Source organism: Myotis myotis, unplaced genomic scaffold, assembly GCF_014108235.1.
Source record: "Myotis myotis isolate mMyoMyo1 unplaced genomic scaffold, mMyoMyo1.p scaffold_m19_p_9, whole genome shotgun sequence".
Classification (NCBI taxonomy): Eukaryota; Metazoa; Chordata; class Mammalia; order Chiroptera; family Vespertilionidae; genus Myotis; species Myotis myotis.
In genome coordinates this window covers 25,790,272-25,814,081 of record NW_023416401.1, presented here as the reverse complement: position 1 = coordinate 25,814,081, position 23,810 = coordinate 25,790,272, and the positions used below count along the sequence as shown (strand labels likewise).

Here is a 23,810-nt window from a genome sequence, read left to right as displayed (position 1 = left end):
AGGCTTGGTAGGTGCAGCTGCAGTGTGTAACTCCGATGCTGGGGAGCCCAGTGATGGGAGGAATAAGGGTGATGAGTAATGCTCTGAAGCATGCCAGCCCTGAGCCATTCCAGACCTGTGCAGACCCAGAGCTGGCAGCAGCTTGAGGCTCTGAGAGCCCATCCAGGGCAACCTCACCTCCCGCTCCCGCTCGTTCTTGGTTAAATGCATCTGTTTGAGGATCTGGGAACGCTGCTCCATCACCAAAGTCTTCTCGTAGGTGTAAGCGGAGATGTCGCTCTCATGCTGTGGGCAGTCAAGGTGGGGGCAGGGTGGTGAGGGAAAAAAGCATGAGCTATAAGCTGTTACAAGGCCAAGGGACAGGAGGCAGGCCCCTTCCTTCTGCCAGCTTGGAGCTTCCCTATCAAATGACCTAATTTAACCAACAGTTGTGGGAGGCAAGAACGATGCTCTTTGAAGACAATGCAGCTTATTCCCTCCTCAGTCCAGCACAGGACCAGGCACGTGAACTGGTGAATGAATGAATGAGTGGATTAATTAATTATCCAGGTGAATGGAAAAGGGGAAGAAATAAAAAAGGAACAAAGGGATGAATGGATACACACGTGAATGAATGGATGGGTGAGTAAATGAATACATTAATGAATATATGGGTAGATGAATGAATACACAGAAGGATGGGTAGATAGATAAGTAAACTGAGAATGGATGGATGTGAGGATGTATAGTGTAATCCTAGAGCCAGCCTGCCTGGGTTCAAATCCTGGCTCTGCCACTAGTGAGCATTGTTGGGCAAATTACATAACCTTTCTTTGCCTTGACTCCCTAATCCATAAAATGGAAATGCTGATGATTGTATCTGTTTCATTGGTTGCTATGAGAACCAATATATGTACATATCATGAGCACTCTTAAACATGGCTCTTTCTTTCTTTCTTCCCTCCTTCCTTCCTTCCTTCCTTCCTTTCTTCTTCTTTGTTAATTCTCACCTGAGGATATCTTTCCGTTGATTTTTTTTTTGTTTTTGAGAGAGAGAGAGAGTGGAAGGGATGGGGAGAGAAACATCAATGTTAGAGAGACACATCAATTGGTTGCCTCCCATACTCGCCTGACTGGGCCTGGGGATCGAGCCTCCAAATGAAGGTACATGCCCTTGACCAGAATCCAACCCATGACCCTCCAGTCTGTTCTATCTACTGAGCCAAACCAACTTGGGTGACATGGCTTTTCTTTTTTTTTTTAATATATTTTTATTGGTTTCAGAGAGGAAGGGAGGGAGAGAGAGATAGAAACACCAATGATGAGAATCATTGATCGGCTGCCTCCTGCAAGCTCCCCACTGGGGAATGAGCCCGCAACCCAGGCATGTGCCCTTGACCAGAATTGAACCTGAGACCCTTCAGTCCACAGGCCAACGCTCTATCCACTGAGCCAAACCAGCTAGGGCTGACATGGATATAAAGAAGAGAGGGAGGAAGGGAGGGAGGGAGGGAGGAAAGAACTCTTGGATGAATATGTGAGAGGTCAAGAAGCAGATGGGGGGAGGAATCCAGCATCATAAGATGATTGTTGTTGGGGTTTCCCTACTGGTGCTGGGCCAAGAGGAAAGAGGGCCCAGGGGGTGGAACTCCAAAACTTCAGGGGTGACTCCCGGGGACTCACCATTTCCACCACCTCGACCTCCGCAGTGATACGTAAATGGTACAGAAATGTGGTCAGGTCCTTCTTCATCTGGATGCTATTGTCATCCATCTGGGCCACAGTGAAGATACGCATCTTGCACTTCCGCCAGACCTGGAGGGGTGAAGGGGACCCAGAAAGGTCCAGCCCAGATGTAGTGAGGAGACCCAGGGCCAGAACCTAGAGAGGACCCTGTCCTCACCCTTCCCACCCACCTTGCCACACAGACGTGCAGACCCGAATCGTTAGCTCAGCGACCACTCCCTACAAAAAGGCCCCTGCTTAGGTGTGGGTCCCCAGTTCCTAACATCTCGGAACGAAGGAGGCGATCACACCCCTTCCCAGGAGCTCACACGGAGGCTGGCCCTGGCCAGAGCCCACGAGCCTCGCCGACGAGTGTACACACGTGCACACGCCCGTGCTCACCTTGTGGTGCCGCAGCAGGAAGGGCAGCAGCATAAGCATGCCTCCGTCGTGCACAATCCACCAGACGTCAATGCTGCCCTCTGAGAAGCGCTCGGGGTTCCCAGGAAACATGGACACGTTCTTGGTGACCAACAAGGCCAGGTGGCCAGCTGTGGTTTCCCGGACCAGCTCTGGGGGAGGCCAAGGAGAGGGCCAGATGGGAAACAGTGGCCCTGGTCCCATCCTGCACCAGCAGCAGCCACAGGGGCTCCCAGCACCCAGCACCCCACCCCGCCCCACCCGCTCCACCTTGGCCTTGGGCTGAGTAGTCAGAAAACCAGCAACTACCTGGGCCTCATCACGTATTTGCTGTTTGAACTTGGGAAAGCCTCTCAACCTCTCTGGGCCTCAGTTTCCCCAACTGCCCTTTCTGATTATTAAGCCCTCTACCATGCATGGCCTCATTTAATCCTCCCAATCACCTTGTAACTATGATCTACCTATGAAGGAGACAGAATAGCCTGGAGTTAAGAGTGCAGTCTCTTGGTTTACCAGCTGTGTGACCTGGAGCAAACTCCTTAATCCCTCTGTGCCTCAGTTTCACACCCCACAAATGGAGATAGCAGTGCCCTGCCCTCACGGGACTGCTGGGAGAATTAGACTTAGAGAAAGCCTCAGCTTGTCTGGCACACAGAACACAGTCTGTAAATGTTAGTTACTATATTCCTGTGACCGAGGACTCTGATGCTCAGAGCGGGTGAGTTACTTGTGAACAGCCACACAGCCAGGAAGGACCAGAAGTGAGATTTAGGCCCGGGCTTCTGTGGCTTCAAAGCCATAGCTCTTACCCCTGCCCCGCACTGACTTCCTCCCAGCGCTGTAAACCCACAGGAGTCAAGACTGTCTGCTTCCCACCTGAGTCCCCAGCACCCAGCACAGTCCCCAGCACATCGCCAGCTTTGAACACTGTCCCCTGATATGCAGAACCCACATCTGTCACACCTGGAAAACTACCCCAAAGGAGGAGAGAGAACCCACAGCCTCCCACCCAACCCACCACTGCCCCGCCCTCCCTGCCTTACCAATGAAGTTCCTCCACGTCTGATGATCCTCCTTCTGCCGCCAGTTGCGGGGCCAGCCCACCAGCACGGTGTTGTGCTGCAGCCCCCCGAGGCCCCCGGACTGAATCAGATGGGACACGCCATCACGCAGGTTGGAGGAAATCACGACCTGGCAGAAGCCTTTCACTTTCTCCGCCTCCATCAGACGCCGGATGGACTGGGGGTGGGGAGGGGACGTCAGATAAGGACCAGCCTCAGGCCTCCCTGGCCCGCCCGGCTCCTTGCAGCCTCCCTTCCTCCATGGTCCCCACTTTCTGCAGCTCAGCTCTGAGAACATCAGCTCTGGTGCCAGCGTTGTGCATGGCTCCCCATCACCTATGGCCCCCATTCCTTGTTGATCAGTCAAAGCTCTTCATGATGGAACCCCACACCTCCCACCACCCAGCCATTGCTCATACCTCTCAAAGCTGCAGCTCTCACCACTGCCCCCCACTGACTTCCTGCCAGGGCTGTGAGCCCTGCAGGAGTCAAGATGCTAGCTCTCCACCACCACCCAGACCCCTCCCCACTGCCCGGCCCAAGTCAAATGTCACTTTCTTCAGGTACCACCCCCACCCCCCACCCCACCCCCAAACCAGAGTGAAACTGGGCTCCTCTGCATGGCCAATTTGTTTAACAATTTTTTAAAGTTAGCATAATGATATGCATTTTAAATGCACATTCAATCTGCAATGAGGAAAGATTTATTACACTCATTTTACAGATGAGGACATTGAGGCTTAGAGAAATTAAGACTTGCTTTAGGCCATACAGCTAACAGAGGCTATCATAGGGGTTCAACTGCAGGGGTCTGACCCCATCCACTGCCCTAATGTCAAACAGAAAGGCTTCAATTCCTACCTCTGCCACCTCCTGCTGTGTGACCTGGGCAAACTGCCTAACCTCCACGAGCCTCAGTTTTCTCATCTGTCAAATGGGGACTGTGGGAGCTACCTCATTTAGGAATAAGGAGACTGACATGACATGATGGGGGTATACTGCCTGACAGGTGTAAACACTCAGCATTTTCTGTGCCTCTTGCTATTAGCTCTAGCATAGCACCTGTCACATCAGATGGGGTGAGTGCCCTCTGTGAATGTTCCATCACCTCACCCGCCTATGACCACCCTGGGGGCTGGGGTTTGGCCTTGTACACCTCCATCCCCCGTGTGCCTAGCCCAGTGTCTAGTGCACAGCATATTCTCACTGAATAAAAGTGACCAGCGGGAGCCTCCAGCTCTGGGCCCTGACAGATGGGTGTGAATGGCCCAGAGAGGCAGAAACAGCAACTATCACAAGCCATCGGGGTGCCCCTCCCCAGCTCACCTGGCCTCCCACAGGCTCCCTTTGCTCTCTGGTCACAGCCCAAGGGAAGAGAGGCCTGAATCGCAAACAGAACCCACTTCCTCTGCTGCCCACAGGTTCTGACACCTCTTAGTGCCTCTTCATGCCCCAGGCCACATCTGGCTCTGTAAGCTGCTCCGTAGGCATAGACCAGTGGACAGGGACAAGAGCAAACAGCATGGGGACAAGAGCAAGCAGCATGGAGCCAGGGACCTGGGTTCAAATCCTGCCTATGCTTCCAGCCAGCTTTGTGACTTTCAGTGAGTTGCTTCCCTTTTGTGCATCAGTTTCTTCCTGTTCCAAACATGGATATTCATCCTGCTGACTCCACTCCGTAAGGGGATAGAAAGAATCCATGGATGTGAAAACACTTTGGAAGGTTTGACTTCAGCAGGAAGAAGTCTGGGGTAGCAGTCCAGAAGTTCTAATTTGAATCTCTGTTTTTCTGTCTTTAGACAAGTGATCTGACTTCTCTACACCTCGGTTTCCTTATCCATAAAATGGGCCCTTCTGGCTCAGATGGTCTTTGGTTCCATGAGTTGGATTCTAAGGAACTCATACCCTGAGCCCTTAGACCCCCCTTCTAAGAAAGAGGACAGCAAAGTCTGAGCCCCCATTGATCCCAAAGGTGGAAGGAAAGAAGCGTGAAGGGGCAAGGACTGTCTTCCTGAGTGCTCTGTCCTTCCTCCCTCCCCACCAGGGCCTCCACTCACCTCCTCTGCCCGCTGGGCCTGTGGGTGGTTGTCCAGAAAGGTGCCCTCAAGGACAGAGCCCACAATGGTCAGGCCTTTCCCTGCCTTGAGCTGGGAGGTCAGTGAGAGCAGCTGCGGGTGTACCACATTCTGGTCTTGGTCCACACGCACCAGCACCAGCAGCTGTGGCCTGAAGAGGATGCAAGGTCACATGATCCATCCACCACCCACCCATCACCACCCATCATACACCCATACAACCACACACCATACACCAGTGAGTTCACTAGCCATCTGTCCTCTGTACCCCCATCCATTTCCTCACCTATATCCCCACCACCCATCCATCCATCCATTTCCTTACCTGTATCCCCACAGCCCATCCATCCATCCATCCATTTCCTTGAGTATCAACCCATTTAACCATCCATCCACCCATCCATCTCTCCATCTACCTCACTCATCCATACATCCATTCAACCACCCACCCATCTATTTTATCTTTCAGTCATCCATCATCCACTTCCATCTAAATTAATTTACCTATACATGCATTATTCACTTAATTACCCTCACATACTACCACCATTCGTTCGCAAATCTACCTATGCAGCCAAACACCGTCATATGTATGTTTATCCACCTATGTATTTACCCACCTATTTATCTGTTCATTTATTTATTTCCTTTAGCTGTCTCATCCATCCAACCACCCATGAGTTTAACAGCATTCTCTAAGAACCTACTCTGGCCAGACCCTCTGCTAAGCATTTGAGAACTCAGACAAATAACACGAAGGTCTGGTCTGTGGGAGCCCCGGGGTAGTAGACAGCGTCAAGGACAAGCCAATGGTGTCAGGGCACAGTGCAGAGTTCCAGGCTTTGCTCTTGGCAAAGGGAGCTGAGGGGGTGAGAGGCGGACGGGCTTGCAGAGCAGGCGCTTAGAGAGCACCGGGGGCTGCGGCGGGCGGGAAGGTGCCGGCTCCAGCTCTGCCTTCCATGGCCTCTGAGACCCTCTCTGGTCCCTGACTTTCACATGAACAAAACGGAGATATTGTTATGAACCTAGAGGTTTCCAAACGCCCTATCACTCTCAGAGTGGATGGTTCCTCCTCTCCCAGAGCACATGCTACATGATGTTATGTTCATCTGTCTCTGGATGTGCCTTCTCCATGGAACTGTGAGCTCACTGTGTCCCCAGAGACCTGAAGAGGGCTTGGCACATAGCATGCATTCATACATTTAAAAAAATAATAGTGGAATAAATGAATAGATGAATGAGTGGATGAATAGATGGTCAGGAGGCTGGCATGGGAGTCGGTTTTGGAGAACAAATGTCTGGCACTCGGCCCAGCCCTGGTGCTGTAGGTGGGAAGGTTTCAGACGAGGCGGAGCTGGGGAGGAGGAGTCGAGGACACACAAATGTGGTGAGAACACCACTCAGCAGAACAAAGCAGGTGAGGCAGGTCAGGGCCTGCTCCCTCCCTCTCCCTCCCTGAGCTTTCACACCTGTGCTCCCACCGCTCACCTCCAGTTCTTGGTGTGAGGGGGCCCTTCCTCCAGGCGTAAGAGGGCATAGCGAGCAGCGCTGAGAGACAGGCCTCGGATCCCGTCACCCCACTCCTTCTCCGCCCTGGAAGCCAGGGCATGTCAGGGAGGACAGTCCACCCTGAAGTGGCCAGTCCCCAGGGCAGAGTCCTCTATCACAGGCTCAGAAAGGACATGCATGTTGCTCCTGCCACCTCCACTTCTCAAAGCTTCGGCCCTCCTTCTGCTCTTGTCCCCTATCTCCCAATCCCACCCCATGCCACCCCTCCTCCACTCTACCCCCACTTCCTGCCTCACCCCCAGCCCCCAACATCCCATCACCAGCACTCCTACCCCTCCTCACCCCTCCATCCCTCAGTCTCTCCCTATCTCCCAGCCCTCCCCTCCTCCTGCACTTACCCACGGTACTCGATATACTTGTAGATGAGTCCAGCAATGAGCATGGCCACCAGGGCATAATACCAGGAGCAGATGAACATGAGGGCCAGGCAGAGGCTCATGCCCAGGAAGGAGAGTGTCCTAGACAATGGGAGAGAGACCCAGCCTCTGAGCTCTGGCGGGGCCATCACTGGTGCCAAGGCTCAAACAGCAAGACTCACATGGGGCAGGGCCTGGGCAGGACCTGGAGACCATGCCCAGGTCTAGATGAACTCACACCGTCATCCCCATGAGCACCACAGGGATATGGGACCTTCTGAATGAGTGAGCAGCCACAGACAGGGCACCAGCCCATGCCCCACCCAACTCCTGAGTCGCCCCTCCCTGTCCCAGTGCCTTAGCCTCTACCAGACTGCCTCACCAGATGGGCTCTGAGGCAGGTTTCTCTGGGAAGAGTTAGAGGCAGGATCTCCCAGGACAGGTGTGCCCCTAGCAAGAGGCACTGGCAAAGCAGGAGCCCTGAGATAGGAGTCAGGCAGCCTGGGTTCTAGTCCAGATACGCCATAGCCTTGCTGAGAGGCCTTGGGCCAGTCCCTTCTCCTGTGTAAGCCCCTGTCTCCTTTTGGTAGAACAAGCATGACATTCCTGCCCTGTCTCATGGGCCTATTGTGAGGATGAAGGGCCTTAAAATAAAATGATCAGAAGAACCCCAGGCTGCACATAAGGAGCATCTTCTGGGCACCAAGCACTGCACTGTTCACAAGGGGCCTAGGCGATGGGAACAGTTGCTATCCCATTCCACAGCTCAGGAAACTGAGGTTTCCTCATCCAGATGGTAAGCTGGTGAGCAGTATGCACAGGACGGGGTTACAGCTGAGACCACTTATGACTGTGTTATATTATTATTTGTGATTATGAGGAAACCCTTTCTAGGACCTTTCTAATGCTAGTTGGGCTACAAAAGCTGGAGTTTGGGCTGCTTAGACCTAGAGGGGATGGGCTAGGGTGAGGTGGACATTAGGATGGAGATGAGAGGGGTTTCTGTGGGGTGGGCAGGGGGAACGAGGCACCCACCAGTGGTAATATCGAAAGCGTGGCCTCCAGTTGGGCGTCCTCAGCAGCGTCTGTACCGCACAGGCCAGGTTCACAAACATGTAGCACATCAGGAAGAACCTAGAACAGAGAAAGGCCCGGACGGACAGAGATTCAGGAGGGGCAGAAACAGAAAGAGAAACAGAAGGGAAGAGAGGGAGAAAGGGCAGAAGAAATTGGGGAGGTGTCCGAATCCTGTTCTGGTGCTTAGGAAGGGGTTCAAAGGCCAAACCCCGTTACAACACAGCCTGCTGCGTGCGGGGGTGAATCTCTATATAACGAAAGACGGTTTCTATGACGGTGGGGAACCTCCTGGGGTTGTTAAAGTGTGTGGGTGGGCTGCTCAGGGTCACAGCTGCTGGATCCAGGTAGAGAGCCCCCCAAGCTGGTGGGGAGGGCAAGAGGCCAGCACGCACATGGAGAGGATGGGGGCGACCTCATCGAGGGACGCGATGAGGATGCCGATCTCGCAGATGCAGGCCGTCAGGAGCAAGGCCCATGTTGGTTCTCCGTTGGCTTTGCCGTGGCCAAAGACCTGAGGACAGAGTAACCGTCATGGGAGCCTGAGACCTTAAGGACTTCTTGTGTCTCCTCCAGTCTGGGGACCAGTGCAGTAGAGGCAGAATCCCCTCATCAGTGAGGAGGTAGGGACAGGATGCTGTATGTCTCATCTTTTAGCCATACCCAAGGGGATGCCGGGCTTTTGCTATATCTCACCCACACTGACATTGTTACCCAAGTGCAATGAAGTTCAAATGCTCCCTTAAGGGGGAAAAACAGATGGGAGAAGAACTACAGGAGGCCAGCAAGAGGCCATGACTGTGTGCGCCATAAATCTTTTTTTTAGCATCATGGAGAGAGCTGCCCCTTTCTTGCCCTTTGGCTGCCTCCTTGAATCCCTGCCTGATCACTAGGCCAAAGGAGGGCCATTTATTTTTCCCCTAAGAGCAGACAACTCTGTCCAAAAAGATGGCATTGACCATGGGCCAAATCCCAAATAAGGCACAACCATTCTTCTTAGTGGCAGCACAGAGCAGAAGGGCCCCAGAAGGCAGTTCAAGGCTTGCTGTGGCCCTGGCTCGCCCTGTAGCCTCCCTGGGCAGGGGTCTGGCCCACTGGGATAGGGAGGGACTGTTCTCTCCACACTCTGCCCCTGCCCCCACTGACCTGCAGGAAGGGCACTATGCCATCACGAGAGATGGCCTGCAGCAGGCGGGGGGCCCCTGTGAGGCTCTGCAGCCCGGCCCCACAGGTGGAGAAGAAGGATCCGATGACGATAACCCAGGGGGAGGGCCAGGCCAGTGTGCCCACCACCAGGTTGCCACTCACAGCTTCACCGAACCTGGAATGAAGCAGCGACAGGACAGGAGATACTGGGTGAGCGATGCCACCTGGATTTCCAGGGCCGGTCTCCCTCGCCAACTTCAGAACCTACTCTGTGCCCACGGCAGAGCTGGGCTCAGTAGGGGCAAAGGGAGAGACAAAGCCCCTAATGTCCTGGGCACCTTCTGTCTGCATGACCTTGGGTAAATCACTTCACCTCTCCTTGCCCCACTTTGCTCACCTTGTAAGACAAGAATCGTTACCAACCCGTCTCATACAACAGGTGAGAGGATAGGCGATAACACATGTAAAATGCTTAGCACCGTGCCTGGAACATGGCAGTGATAGTGATTCCAGTAAAGGTCAGCTGTGAAAGCTTATGTTATCCTGGGCAAACCTCTTAACCTGTTAGAACCTCTCCATCTGAAAAATGGGGGTTCTAGCCTCATCATCTGGTGATGGTATGTGATGTGAGAATCAAAGAAAAGCATTTTCTAACAACGATATTGTCTAAAAATGGAAGATGCTGCCTCAGTAGGTACAAAGCCCTGTCCCTGAAATGTGCAAGCAGAGGTACGCTCAGATGGGCCGCTGCTGAAGGACTTCAAGGATCAGATGATGGGTTATAGTGATGGCCTGCGGAATCCCTTGCAATCTGTGGGAGATGTCCAATTAAATAAAGTGAGATAAGTGGAGGTTAAGTTGCCCTGAACGCTAATAGGTGCAATATGTGCAAATCGTCCATTTGGCCAGGTCACTCCTCTACTTAAAACCCTCCAGAGTTTCCTCCATTTTTTGTAAAATAAAGCTCCAATTTACTGGTACCAAAAGCCAGGCCTCCAGGACTGGGTCCATCGTAAGTCTCCAGCCTCACGTCCCCCATTCCCCACCTTACAGAAGCCAGGATGGGAATGCAGCAACGACTTCTGGGACAGGGCTGCCACCTGCCCTCCTGGTGTGTATGCACCCGCCCTTCAGAAGGGAATGCTCCTGAAGCTCTAACTGCTCACAGCTACAGGCACCCGAGTGTGCAAACACACGCGCGCGCGCGCGCACATACACATGCAGCTGTTTCTCTCCTCCACCTTTACTCATGCTGACCTCCCTGCCTGGAATGCCTCCCCCCCCAACCCCACCCCACGCCCTCCTCCCCTGCCCCCCAGCCATCTAAGCAATCTCTGCTCGACATTTAAAGTGGGAAGGATAAATGAGAAAATGCGTATAAGGCATTTCTAGAATCACCTCCTCCTCCTGCCCTCTGAGGACTGGATCGCAGCCCCAGAGCTGCGTGCTGTATTTTCTCACCACCCCTACTGCTCTGCATCCCAAGTCTGTTGGAAGTACAGCTACCATCCCCAAAGAGCTCCTTCAGCGGAAATCCTGGCTTATATATCTTTGTTAGCCCCGGAACCCTGGACAGTGACCAACACATAGACATCCAGGAAACATTAAATGAATTAATAGATTTTAAAGAAAAAGAAAAGGAAAGTGTCATTATCCTAAAGGAAATGAGGCACCATTCAAGCTCCTTGAGCTGGAGTGACATGAGAAAGATAAAATACAGTGTAAGTTGGCAAGCAGTTGCCCTTGACCTCCCTCCCACAAGGCCCCTTGCACAGGTTCAGCGCCCCTGTCAGGTCTGTTTCCCAGAACTGGGCCCTGTACTCACGCCCCAGGATCAGTCCTGATTCCCTTACTTACTTGTCCCGCAGGACGACCCCCTCAATGCAAGCTCCAAACAGAATAACGGAGCTGATGTCTGCAGCAGAGAATGAAGGAGAATTCCCAGCGTGGCGTCCCCCTTCATCACCACCGCTCCTGAGCCAGCGATGAACCAGCAACCGCCCCCTCTCCAGCCCTCCCGGCCCACGGTGGCCCCAGCCCAGCAGCACAGGATACAGACAGCGGAGGTGGTGGCAATGGCCAGGATGGTGCCCGTAGGAATTGACTTCTGGGCATCCCGCAGGTCCCCGGAGCGATTAGAACCAGCCATGATCCCTGTGAACAGAGCAGCTAGGACAGGAGACCAGACAGACTGGGAAGAAATTACCCCAGCCTCGGAGTCAGGAAGCCTGGGATCTGGGCTTGGCACATGGATTTGCATGAGGACTTGGGCAGTATACTCGGCTTCCCATGGCCTTAATACCCTGATCTGTCCAATGGGAACTGAATTGTGACTTCTGCCTGTGTGATGGGGGCTTTAGACTAAGAAATTCCCCCATGTTATCGTTGACCGTCCCCTACACACCCATTCCCAGGCACAGTCCTCCTTCTCCAAGCTCCCCTTCACCTGTGACTGAGGGGAAGTAGATTCCAACCAGCAGAGTGAAGTAGGAGGTCATATCACTGAAGACATAAGGATGGTCCATGTTGATAAGGGCGCCATCAGCCAGGCCCACTGAAGGCATGCCATGCTTCTCCACAATCACCCCCTTGGTCAGGTAGGAGCTCCAGAGGTTCTCTGTGGGGGAGACAGGATGCTCAGGAAAGACCAGAAGTCAGAGTGTCACAACTTTGGGGCCAGGAGGTGGGGTGGGCCAAGGTCAACCACCTCTCATTCCCCTTGGCTCTGTTTTATTTCTACTAACATTTCCTAAGCTCCTGATTTGGACCAGGCCACATGCAGGGGCTTTGCACCTGCGTCACATTTGGTCCTTTCTCTCAAATAGCACTGTCTACTGGGGCAAAAAGACACACCTATATCAGACTGATTCAATATCCCAAACTGGCCGAACCGGTTTGGCTCAGTGGATAGAGCGTCGGCCTGCGGATTCAAGGGTCCCGGGTTCGATTCCGGTCAAGGGCATGTACCTTGGTTGCAGGCACGTCCCCACTGTGGGGCGTGCAGGAGGCAGCTGATCGATCTCTCTCATCGATGTTTCTGACTTTCTATCCCTCTCCCTTCTTCTCTGTAAAAAATCAATAAAATATATTTTAAAAAAAAAAAATCCCAAACTGGTCTCACACCCACCCACCCCAAACCAGCTCCTTTCCTGGATCCCTTAGCTGGGTCAGTGGCACTAGCATCAATTCAGACACCTTGGCATTGCCCTCAACTGCTCCCTCTCCCCATCTCCATTTCAAACCCCTCACCAACTCCGGCCCATGACTCCTCCTAAATATTTCTCAAATATACCATTTCTCTTCTTTCCAGGATTCCTCCACTTTGGCACTATTGGGACCAGTTAATTCTTGGTTATGGGGGTCTGTCCTATAGCATTGTAGGATGTTTAGCAACATCCTGAGTCTACACATTAGATGCCCATAATAAGCCTCCAGTTGTGACCAGAACTGTCTCCAGACATTGCTACATGTCTCCTTGGTGCGCAGAACAGACTTGGGGAAAACCACTACTACATTCCAGACATCCCTCCATCACTCTAGGTCAGAAAACCATCGTCTCTCACCTGGACTCAGTGTAGCCTCCTCTTGGATTCCCTGCCTCTGGTATCTCCCCATTTTAGCCCATCCACATTAGCAGCCAGAGTGAACCTTCAGAAATGACAAGGTGGCCATGTCCCTCACTTACTCTAAACCATTTGGTGGCTCTTCATTGCCCTCGGGACATAGTCCAAACTCCTTGACATAGCTTCCGAGACCCACCACAGTCTGGCTCATGCTGGCTTCTCTGACATCATTTCTTGCCCCTCCTTCTTTTTCACTTTATGTCCCAGTCATTCCAAATTACTTGTGGTTGGAAGGACACAATATGCTCTTCTGTGTCTGCACGCTTTTAGGCTAGCTGTTCTTCTGCCTGTGATATCTTTATTCCCCTAATATCACTGAAAATCTCTTATTTGTCCTTCAAAAGCTTTCTCAGATGAGTCCAGGAAGCCTTATCTTACCACCTTATACATACAACCACTCCCTCTCCTGGGAGATCTCTGTTCATTGAATGCGCATCTATGCATATTTGCTAATACATCCGTGTCTGCCTTTAGACTCCTTGAGGACAAGGCCTGTGACTTATTGATGTTGCATTCCTGGTGCTTAGCACAGTGCTAGGCACTTGGTAGGTGCTTGTTACATCGATGGCTTTCTTTTCTATTAAGTGATGGGCAACTCAAAGGCTTCTTTTCATCTCTACCCCTTCATGGTCCCAAGAACAGAACATGACCCAGAGTAGGAGATCAATTAAAACTGATTGAATTTAACTGAATCCCAAGTAGAGTCTCTTAATCCTAACTTTTTAACCCACAATCCCTGTAGCACTCCCTGGACACCAGCCCTCTTCCGTCCCCCAGACCTTTGATGAGGCCACTAGCAGCGCCAGGAATGCCCTGGATCTCCGTGACGTTGTTTTGGGTGAAGTACTCGTCACAGGTGGCATTGAGAAAGCGAGAGGAACAGAAAAGGCCCCAGAGCTGTGTGGTCACCGTCTCATTTCCTTCCCAAGCCAGCTTGGCACAGACATCAAAGCCATGGTGAGACAGTGTGCGGTTCCCCAGGAGGCAGATCCTAGGGAGAGAGACAAGGGAGGACAGTGGGGAGGGACATAACCTTGCTCTGGCTTCACAGTCGAATTGCCAGGGGAACTCTAAAAACACAGATGCTGGGGCCCAATATCCAGAGATTCTGATTTTATTGGGATGGAGCCCAGAATAGGCTTTTTTTTAAAGACCCCCCTCTGCCCGCCCCCTCCGCCCCCCCCCCCCCCCCCCCCCAAAATGATTCTAATAGCAGCCAGGGAGCAAACCACCTTAGTGCAATGCTGCGTTTCAGCACCATGGACAGCAGTCTCTGTGCCCGCCCTTCTGGGCAGTGGATGTAGGGGAACCTGTCCTAGTAAAGAGGCAGGGCCAACAGAGATCCGAGCTCCCTAGACCTTCCCTTCTGTGTACTTTCCCATGATGGAGAAGGTATTTAACACTAAGTGGTTGCCCCATTCCAGGAGCTTGTCCCCACCCATAAAATGTTTCCCCAACACAGTGTTTATCCCTCCAGAAATCATTCCACTTGATTCTTTCTGTTCATCCCCACAGCAAGCATTTGACTCTCATAAGGGAAACTGTGCCCAACTCCAGAAATATCATCCCACTCTGAATAGGCTTCCCCAAAACTAGAAGGTATTTTCCCTCTCAAGGGAGATTGCTCTAAACTCACAACTACTCTGATTCTGAGAGATGGGAACAAAGGGTTGGCATAGGGTGGTGTGCAGACCATGAAACTGGGCTATGGAGGAGGAGGACGATGCCTTAGGCTCAGAGTAGCAGCACTTACGGGAAGTAGGGCGGGTCAAAGGCAGATTTGATGACCCCAGCATAGATGGCCAGGATGGAGAGGATGACACAACCCAGGAAGACAAGGGCAAACTTGTTGACATACTTGACACCCACAAATACCACAGTGGCCATACAGGTGAGCACACAGGTGCCATATACACGCATATTGTTCAACATGGCTGAGGCCTCCCCGCTGGCATCTTCTGCCTTAAAAATGGCCATAGCTGGGAAGAGGTAAGCCTGTGAGAAAGGGGCAAGGAGGTCAGGCAACTAACCCAGTAAGAACCAACTGAGAATCACCCCAAGAAAATAACCTGATGTGCAGTCAGGGATTTGGAGAAAAGATTCCAGTCACAGCAAATTTACAGTATGCAAGACTAGAATGACATCCACTGATAAGGCAATGGTTAAGAAAATCATAGGCTAGCCTGGAAGGTTTATTACATAGTCATTAGAAATGATATTGCAGCCCAGCTGGTGTCTCAGTGGTTGACCTATGAATCAGGAAGTGACAGTTCAATTCCCTGTCGGTGCACATGCCCAGGTTTTGGGCTCCATTCCCAACAGGGGGATGCAGGAGGCAGTCAATCAATGATTCTCATCACTTATGTTTCTATCTCTCTCTCCCTCTCCCTTCCTCTCTGAAATCAATTTAAAAATATATTTTTAAGTGATATTATGAAAATGTTGGCAGTAATTTTAATTTCTATTATTTTGTGATCAAGTATAAGTCTTAATAATTATATATTGTTTTTATTATTTCTAATAGAAAGGCAGAAACAAATTAGGTAGTCATCATTAGGGGATTGGGTGAATAAATTACGATATTCCCATATACACTATGGTGCTATTAAAAAGGATAAATGGGTTTATATAACTGACTCAAAAAGCTATTCATGTTATATTAGGTAAAAACAACCAAGTTTTAGAAAATGTGTTTATGATCTCATTTTTGTAAATACATATATGTACTCATACCTAAACATATAAATATATGCATAATAATGTATGTGTGTGTAGATACAGCAAAATATTAACAGTAGTTTTCCCTGAATGGTGAAAATGTGGAGAATCATTTTTTGGTTTTTTTTGCACATCTGTATTTTCTATAATTTCTCTACTATATATTAATGTTTATATTCTTACAAAAGTTATTTTCATTTGCAAATTACATGTACAAAGAGAGTTTTGAGTTATTTAGGAAAATCTGTACAGAATACAATATCACATAGAAAAACTGAAAAAAATACACCCAAATGCTAATGATTTTCTTTGGGCGATTGTTACTTCCTTTTTCACATTCTTCAATGTTTTTCCAATTTATGCAAGTGGCAGAATTGCTTTGATAATAATTTTCAAACTATTTAGTTTTATAAAAGTCATCATTCTCTCATCATGTGGCTCCTCAGGTCTTTCGTTCTCCATTCTGCCCCCAAACCAGAAGCTGCGACTACTTTTAGCCCTAGTTCTCCAAGACAGTGTGGTAGAGTGAACAATCACTGGTGTGAGGGTCAGAAAGACACAGGTTCACACCTTCCACACGTTCATATCCCTTCCTTAAACTCTCTGAGCCTTGCTTTCTTCATCTGTAAAATGGGGACAACTTCTAACTCATAGGAGAGTCAGGGATAAAATAAAATGATACATCGCAGGCCATGGGGCCTGGATAAAGTGGGAGCTTGGGAAGTGTCAGCCCCACTGTCTATATACCAAGGAACCCTCTTCAGCTCCCAACTCCTCCGGAAGGGGCAGGAAGAACGGAGACCAAAGTCAGCAGCCGTCTCCTTTAGACACTGCCCAGCAACCTGACTTCTCTTCACTACTCCAGATAGATGTCTTTACTCGGCTCCCTCTTAGCCTTCCTCCCTTTTGCAATTGACTAGCCATCAGCCCTCCATAATGAACATTCATAGGGGACTTAGCACAGCCCCTGGCACATGGTCAGCAGCCACTAAATAGTCAACTATTGTGTGACATGACTATCACTATTTCTGCCTTGATTTTACTTTTCTCCACCTACCTCTGCCACTTGGTTGCTGAGTGACCTTGAGCAAGTCATTTCGTTTCTCTGAGCTTCTCATTTGTAAATGGGCGTAATGATACTTAAATTTCATGAGGATTCAAGATAATGACTGTGAAGTACTTGGAACTCTGCTGAGAGCACAGTGGGTGCCTGATAAACGGCAGCTGTTCGTGTTACATAATTATTGCATCTTGTCTCCCCAACTAGACCGTGAACTCTTCAAAAAGAGAAGCACATCTGATTTCCCTTTGGCCTCACTGAGCGGCCTCTAGGAGGTGTCCAGGGAGCATTGGTTAAAGCCTGGGGCCCCACACCTCCTCCTTGGCCCCTCTCACCAGCAGGATTTCGATGGTGCCCAAGATGTACATGGCCCCAGCAAAGGTAGTGCCCAGGTAGAAGCAGAGGCCCACGGCGCCCCCAAACTCTGGACCCAGAGACCTGGAAATCATGTAGTAGGAGCCGCCAGCTGCAGGAAAAAACCTAGTATCAGTGAGAGGTTCAAGAGCACTGGGCTATCGTTGCGGGTGAGGAGGGCGTAGGAACAGAGGCGGGAAGGTGATTGCTCTGAGCCTCATGGCTCAGAGACTGGAGCCTTACAGACTGGAGTCCTAGGACTGGTGGGAGACCCAGCTAGCCACTCTGAAAAGATTTTGCAGCACTAATTACCACGTTGCTAACGACCCCTCTAAGGAGGTCATGGCTCAGAAAGTAGGGTGATGGAGAAGAGGGTCTCAGGCAAAGGGAGAGCTTGCATTGCCCTGCCCAGCACCATAAATTGCCTCCCTTGCCTCCCCTAATGAAATTGCCCCAGGCTGCCCCACAGACGTCATAGCCCAGCCCCGTTCTGCAGTATGGCCTGTCTTGGGTCCTGATAGCCCCCAAAGCCCAAGGCACTGTCCTCCCTTCCAACTATCCAGGCCCCCCTCCCAACCATTCAGGCCCATCCCCTGTCAGGAACCCCAATTCCATACCAGGCACAACACCATTGGTTGCAATTGCACTCATGGAGATGGCTGTGAGCATCGTCTGTGAGGAGAGAGATCATCAGAGTGGCGGCTGGAAGGGGGGCCGCAGTGGCCTGGGTGGGGGCCAAACCTTATGCCCCATAAACATTGCCAAACCCACAAGTCCTCTTCCACTGAGCTTCTCCCTGGTCCCATTCCAACTTCTACTCCTGCCAAGTCCTTCTTGTCAAGAAAAGCTCTTATTCACCATTCAATGGGCCTACCACAAGCTACAGCACCAGAGAGCTCTGGAAATCCCAGCCTGGCCTCTGACCAGCTGTCTGGCCGGGGACAAGTCACTTCACTCTCTAAGCCTCAGTTTCTTCACCTACAAAATAGGGTACTAGCTTTAGCACTGATTACCTCACACGCAAAGGTGGCTCAAAGGTCACATGTAGAGAAACGGAAATGTGATGTATATGTCTAGTGAATAGTTGATGTTTTAGAGAGGGTAGGAAGAATTCTGTTACAAAACTGTGACACATAATCCCATTTCTTGTGAGTCTAGACTCTAGACCTACCAAAATGTTAACTAGTGTGTGATTATAGGTGAATTTTATTTCTTTCTGGACATCTATCTTTTTCATCAATGAATTGGCATTACTTGTGTAATTACACACATACACACACAAGACACATCCAGGTGAAACCTGGTTAAGAGCCACCAGGGACTAGCCTGTGAGAGGCAGGAAGGACCAGTCAGACCTAATTTACTCTCAAAGATCATATGCAGTGGTTCCTATAAAAAGCTCAGGTCTCATGCTTCCCCGCTCCCTCTCCCACCCGAAGGCCCTGCTCAGCCCAGCTGCCAGGGAGTGGGAGAGGGGAGGGTGTCACTCACACAGGAGCAGCAGAGGAGGACCATACAAAAGGACTCCATGATGCCTGCAATGCCCACCACCCAAGTGAGTCGCAGGAAGAGGATGACACCAAAGATGTTCTGCAGGCACGGTAGGTACACACCCATGAAGGTGCCCATGCGTGGGGCCTGCCAGGGAAGCCAGTGTCAGTTTCTGCAGCCCCTAATCACTCCCAAACCCACAAGCCCACTCCTCCTTCCTTTGTCCTTCATCCCCCACTTTCTTATTCTCTCCATCTCCAACCCTTCATCCCTCTTCCCCCTGATTCCTCTTCCCATTTCCCAGCCTTCATGCCTGCATCACCCCTCCTTCAAACCAACCCCACCCTCCTCCCTTCTATCGCTATCCTTCATCTCCCTTCCCTCCGCCCCCAAATCCTATCCCTTCATCCGAATCTGTTTTCCTTCCCCAATCTTTTCTCTCTTCCATCCGGCCTTCCTCTCTCTTTGTTCTTCCCAAGGCCCTCACCTGTACCGGCTTCTTTTTTCCACCCTCATTGTTTTCTGCTTCTTCATGCTCCCTACTTCCTTGGGGTAGGTTGGTGTAGTTGGCCAGGCCACTAAGCAGGGAGGACACCATGGGGCTGGTGTCCATCTCCTCCTGTGGTGGGAGGTGGCAGCATTAGGACGCTAGAGCCTCAGGGAGGGGAGGATGATGAGCTGGATGGGAGGAGGCAGAGAGATATGGGGACAAGGAAGGCAAACGTTGGAGGATGAGATAAGATGAAAAGGGAGGAGGAGTGGGCAAGGAGAACAGGGAAGAGGATGATAGGATGGGGATAAAGAGTAGCAGAGGTACAGGGAAGGAGAAGGAGCTGAGGGAGGCTCAAGAAAGAAGATGGACCGACAGAGAGATGGAGAGGAGGGAGGGAGGGAGGATCTGATACATATGGAGATGAACTGTGGGTGGAGGTCCAACACCCCTGGCAACCCACCTCAAACAGGGCCATGTTCTTGCCATCGTACTCCTTTCCCTTCTCCGTGTCGGTGCTGTTGATGAAGGGGCTGCTCTCCTTGGGGTTGCCATCACCTGAGAAGGCAGAGGAGTCAGTGGTTTGGCACCAACCACTGGTTGGTTTGGCCTGGGCCAATGCAGCCGTATGGCCACTTTACCTCTCTCACCCTCGGTGTGCACTTGGGAGACATGGAGCTAATACTACCTCCCTTGAAGATTTTATTTTATTTATTTTACAAATATTTTTTATTGATTTCAGAGAGGAAGGGAGAGGAAGAGAGAGATAGAAACATCAATGATCGGAGAGAATCATTGATTGACTGCCTCTTGCACATCCCACACTGGGGATGGAGCCCACAATCCAGGCATGTGCCCTGACCAGGAACCAAACCCTGACTTCCTGGTTCCTAGGTCAATGCTCAACCACTGGGCCACACCGGCTGGGCCTCCCTTGACGAATTTTAGTTGACAGCATGTTTAAAGAGCCTAGTGCACTCCTTGGCACATACTAGGTATTTAATGAATGGGTGAATGCTTCCTTGCTCTTGGGGGTCCCGTCTCATTCATCAGGGTACCCTAGATTCTCCAGGGCCCCTCCTTGACCATAACTGGGCCCATCTGGTGTTTTGGGGTAGAAGCATGCTTTTTCCTGGAGAAAAAGCAGAAAAAACTACAGCCTGAGGCCCCAAGGATACTCTACCTCTTGGGCACCTCCTATGCCCCTCATTCATCTTCAGTCAACATGTATTTGCTGGATATCTGCCATGTGCCAATATCAGCACTGGCATGGAGGAAAAGTAAAAGGCAGAATAAGACACCACTCCTGCCCTCAGGGAACCCAAGGGCAGGGGAGATGAACCAGTAACCAGAAATTTCCAACCCAGAGTGGTAAGTTCTGTGATAGAAGATGAATAGGGACTGTAGGAACACAGGAGAGGCTTTCAGCCCAGCCTGGGAGGTCAGGGAAGACTTCCCAGAGGAAGTGATGTGTTGGCTGAGAACTGAAGGATGAGTAAGAGTTAGAATGGGAGGGAGGCAGGAGGGTGTTCCAGGCAGACAGAAGAGCAGAACAGCATGTTCGGTGGCCCAGAGGCAAGAGTGAACAGAGTGGGTTAGAGGAGCTGAAAGAAGTTTGATCTGGCTGGAGTCTGAAGAAAGAGCACGGGGGAGGGAGGGGAGAGACGGGCCTGAAGGATGGGGAGTGCATAGGAAAAGATGAGCCTGGTATAATGCATGTGGGCTGGGGCCTTACACAATTAGCAGGCCCTGTTACAGATTTTGGACCTCACCCAGAGAACAATGGGAAGTCACTGAAGGCAAAGAAGTGCCATGAACAGACCTGTATTTTAGAGCAATCACTCTGGCCTTTAGATGAAGAATACAGATGCTAGTTAGGGACTTCAGTAATCTAGGCGAGGGCTGATGACCCAGACCCAAGCAACGCAGGGCAATGGACAGACTCAAGAATGACTGGCACATATCTCTACGCCAGATGTTTGGGAATGGAAGAAGGAATCTAGAGTAACGCCTGGGGTTTCTAGCATGGATAAATGGTTGGGTCATGGTGCTATTTATTAATGGGAAAGGGGGAGATTAGGGGTGGGGAAGATGCTGGATTTGATTGAGAGTGAGGCACTGTGGGACACTCAACTGAATAAGTCTAGAAGCCACTTGGATATGCCATCAGTCTGAGACCCCGGAAAGAGGCTGGGCAGGAGTAAGAGGTGGGGGTAACTCATCAGAAAAACATATAAATATAAATAAATAAATACGTGTGTAGGAAGTGTGTGAAAACAAGGGCCTGGATGAAATCACCCAAGGAGAAAGTCGCTTCGGCATCAAGGAGAGGGAGGGCCCTTTCAACGAGATATAAGGGACCCTAAAGGTACAGTCCTTTAGCCCCAGCCATTACCCTTCCTCAGGGCGAGGGCTGAGCCCCAGTAGCAGATTCCCCTCTGGACCCTGCAGAAAGTCCCCATTGACCAAAGTCCAAGTGAAGCTGAGGCCCTACATATTCGGAATCTCCTGTCCCTCATCTCCTGACCCGCCCCCCTCTCTTCCTCTCACTTTCCTTCTCCCGCTCCCTCTGCCCAAATCCTCCCCATCCTCCTTACCTCCTAGAAACTTTACTTAGTCTCCCAGTCAGGGTCCTTCCCCAGAGAATGACCTGTTATAACTCCAATCTCATCCTGACTCCACGTTGTAAAAGGAGAAAGAGGCGATGCCCACTATCTCCTGCCACCACCTCATTCATCAAGCCAGGTACGACTCCTGGTCCCCAAACAGGGGCCACCACCTACTCTTCCTTTTCCTCACATATGTGAGTTCCTGGGAATAGCAGGCCGTCCTCCCAGTGGAAGCCTGGGACATAACAGTTGCTCAGGAAAAAGTCTTGGGAAGTAAATTTCACCAGGCTCCCTGCCTGACTCCAGGGTTTCAGAAGAGCTAGCTGCCTGGGGCCAGAGAACAGGAGAAATAAGAGTGAAGTGCGTTCCTCCTCCTTTTAAAATGCTGACAAGGGGCCTCATGTTCTCACCTCGACATGATAGGAGCTGGTGGGTTTGAGGGGGATGAGACGAGAACAAATTCCTTAGTGGTTAAGAAAGCAGGCTGGAGTCAAAATTTAGGTTTCAGTCACAGCTTCACTGGCTGTGCTGATACAGTTGAGCAAGTCGCTTACACTCTAAGCCTCGGTTTCCTCCTTTGCAAAGGAGGAAACCAGGCTTAACCGAAAGGACTGCTGGGCTTAAGTGCAATAATGTCTGTAATGCATGCCTGGCACATCCTGGAGCTATTACAATCACGGCTATTATTGGTACACGTGGAGCCCGCCCTGCCCGGACTCCCCATTCCACACTCTTCCCCGGAGGCAAGAGGCAGGGGCCGTCTCCTGCGGGACTGGGTTCCTCTTCGAGCAGCGACTGCTCCTCGGGCCAGGCAGCTAGACGCGAGAGCCCCTCCTCTCTGCCTTTCACGCCCCTCCATCCCCCAGCCTCTTCCTTCGTGGGGACCCGAGGCGCGCGCGGGGCAGGAAGGGGGGCGTCCTGCCTGGAGCCTGCAACTAGGTAGCCCGGTACCAGTTTCCAAGGCGACCGCGCGGGCCGAGAGCGCCGCGCAGAGCCGGCCACGCGCCCGCAGCCGCTTATGTAAGCGACGCGCAGCGCGGAGCCAGACTCCAGGCAGGATCGCAGCCAGGAAATGAGAGCAGGGGAGGGGGCGGCTCAGGAGGCTGGCTCTGGGTCCTGCCTTTCCACCCGCCGACCGGACGGGACGCCAGGCCCCCGGCCGCCCCTGCCAGAGCTGACTGCCCCTCCCTGGAACCAGGCGCACTGGTTGGGGGCGGTGTGGGGCGGGTGAGCTTCAGGAGTTCTCCAGGGGGCAGGACTGCGAAGGGGGAACTCGTCCAGATTCCCCAGAGCCGGGAGTCAGGACGGTGGGGGAGTGCCTAGTGGAGCGTGCGAGGGAGGCAGGGCCAGACTGAGGCTGAGCCCTCTCCGCCCCCGCCCCCTGGGAGCTCTCAACCCGAATCGGCTTTCAATTAAGCTGCCGCGGCCAGAGCTCCCGGGGAGGAAACCGGCGAGCGCGGCGGGCTAAGGAACCTCCTCCCTATGGGCCTGGGGCCAGGCCTGGGGGAATTCCCAAACGAGATTGGGGTAGTGGGGGAGTGCGTCAGCCCCCCAGGAGAAAGGAGACCCGGAGGCCAGAGATAATAAATACCTTGGGTTCTTCTTCAGTCCAGAGAAGCCCTTTTACTCGGACCATTCCCATCTACCTGAGGTCAGCACCCGGGTTTCCCCCACCCACATCCCCAAGAACTTTGGATCACAGATGCCAGGGGCTCTCGCCCGAGGGTCCCTCTTCCCACAACCTCAACAGGTCCTTAAAACCGCCAACCATCTTCTCCAGCTGCCTCTGAGAGGCCTTCTCTCTCTGGGACCCAAAACGCCTGACCCAGGTTTGGAACACCCTAGTTCCAGGTCCTGGCCACTGTATAGAGAGAACGGGTCTCCAGATGGGCCTACCACATTCAGAGTCTAGAAACTGATGGGGAGGGTGTGGAGCTGAAGGGAGTGACTAGTTCCACTCCTGCTCTGCACACATAGGCCTCCTGAGACCCCATGGAAACCCCACGGCCCAGTAAGGCACCAACCGCGGGGCTCAGACCGTACCCGTTGTCTGGGGGAGC

At 51.8% G+C, this 23,810-nt stretch overlaps 1 protein-coding gene across 3 annotated transcripts in view; it reads right to left on the bottom strand.

Annotated features, from left to right (window-relative positions):
- SLC12A5 (solute carrier family 12 member 5) overlaps positions 1-23,810 on the bottom strand; it is a 36,497-nt gene that overhangs the window by 2,935 nt on the left and 9,752 nt on the right. For all 3 annotated transcript variants that reach the window (XM_036321623.1, XM_036321626.1, XM_036321625.1), the window contains exons 2-21: positions 19,605-19,699; positions 19,139-19,270; positions 18,652-18,798; positions 17,778-17,832; positions 17,142-17,272; positions 14,782-15,023; positions 13,808-14,019; positions 11,852-12,022; positions 11,461-11,559; positions 11,263-11,320; positions 9,406-9,580; positions 8,655-8,773; positions 8,221-8,319; positions 7,168-7,287; positions 6,749-6,853; positions 5,243-5,411; positions 3,168-3,363; positions 2,107-2,276; positions 1,663-1,794; positions 178-285 (exon numbers count right to left, since the gene is read on the bottom strand). In XM_036321623.1, the coding sequence (XP_036177516.1) occupies positions 178-285; positions 1,663-1,794; positions 2,107-2,276; positions 3,168-3,363; positions 5,243-5,411; positions 6,749-6,853; positions 7,168-7,287; positions 8,221-8,319; positions 8,655-8,773; positions 9,406-9,580; positions 11,263-11,320; positions 11,461-11,559; positions 11,852-12,022; positions 13,808-14,019; positions 14,782-15,023; positions 17,142-17,272; positions 17,778-17,832; positions 18,652-18,798; positions 19,139-19,270; positions 19,605-19,699 (2,735 nt within the window). The remainder of the gene's footprint in view (positions 1-177; positions 286-1,662; positions 1,795-2,106; positions 2,277-3,167; positions 3,364-5,242; positions 5,412-6,748; positions 6,854-7,167; positions 7,288-8,220; positions 8,320-8,654; positions 8,774-9,405; positions 9,581-11,262; positions 11,321-11,460; positions 11,560-11,851; positions 12,023-13,807; positions 14,020-14,781; positions 15,024-17,141; positions 17,273-17,777; positions 17,833-18,651; positions 18,799-19,138; positions 19,271-19,604; positions 19,700-23,810) is intronic.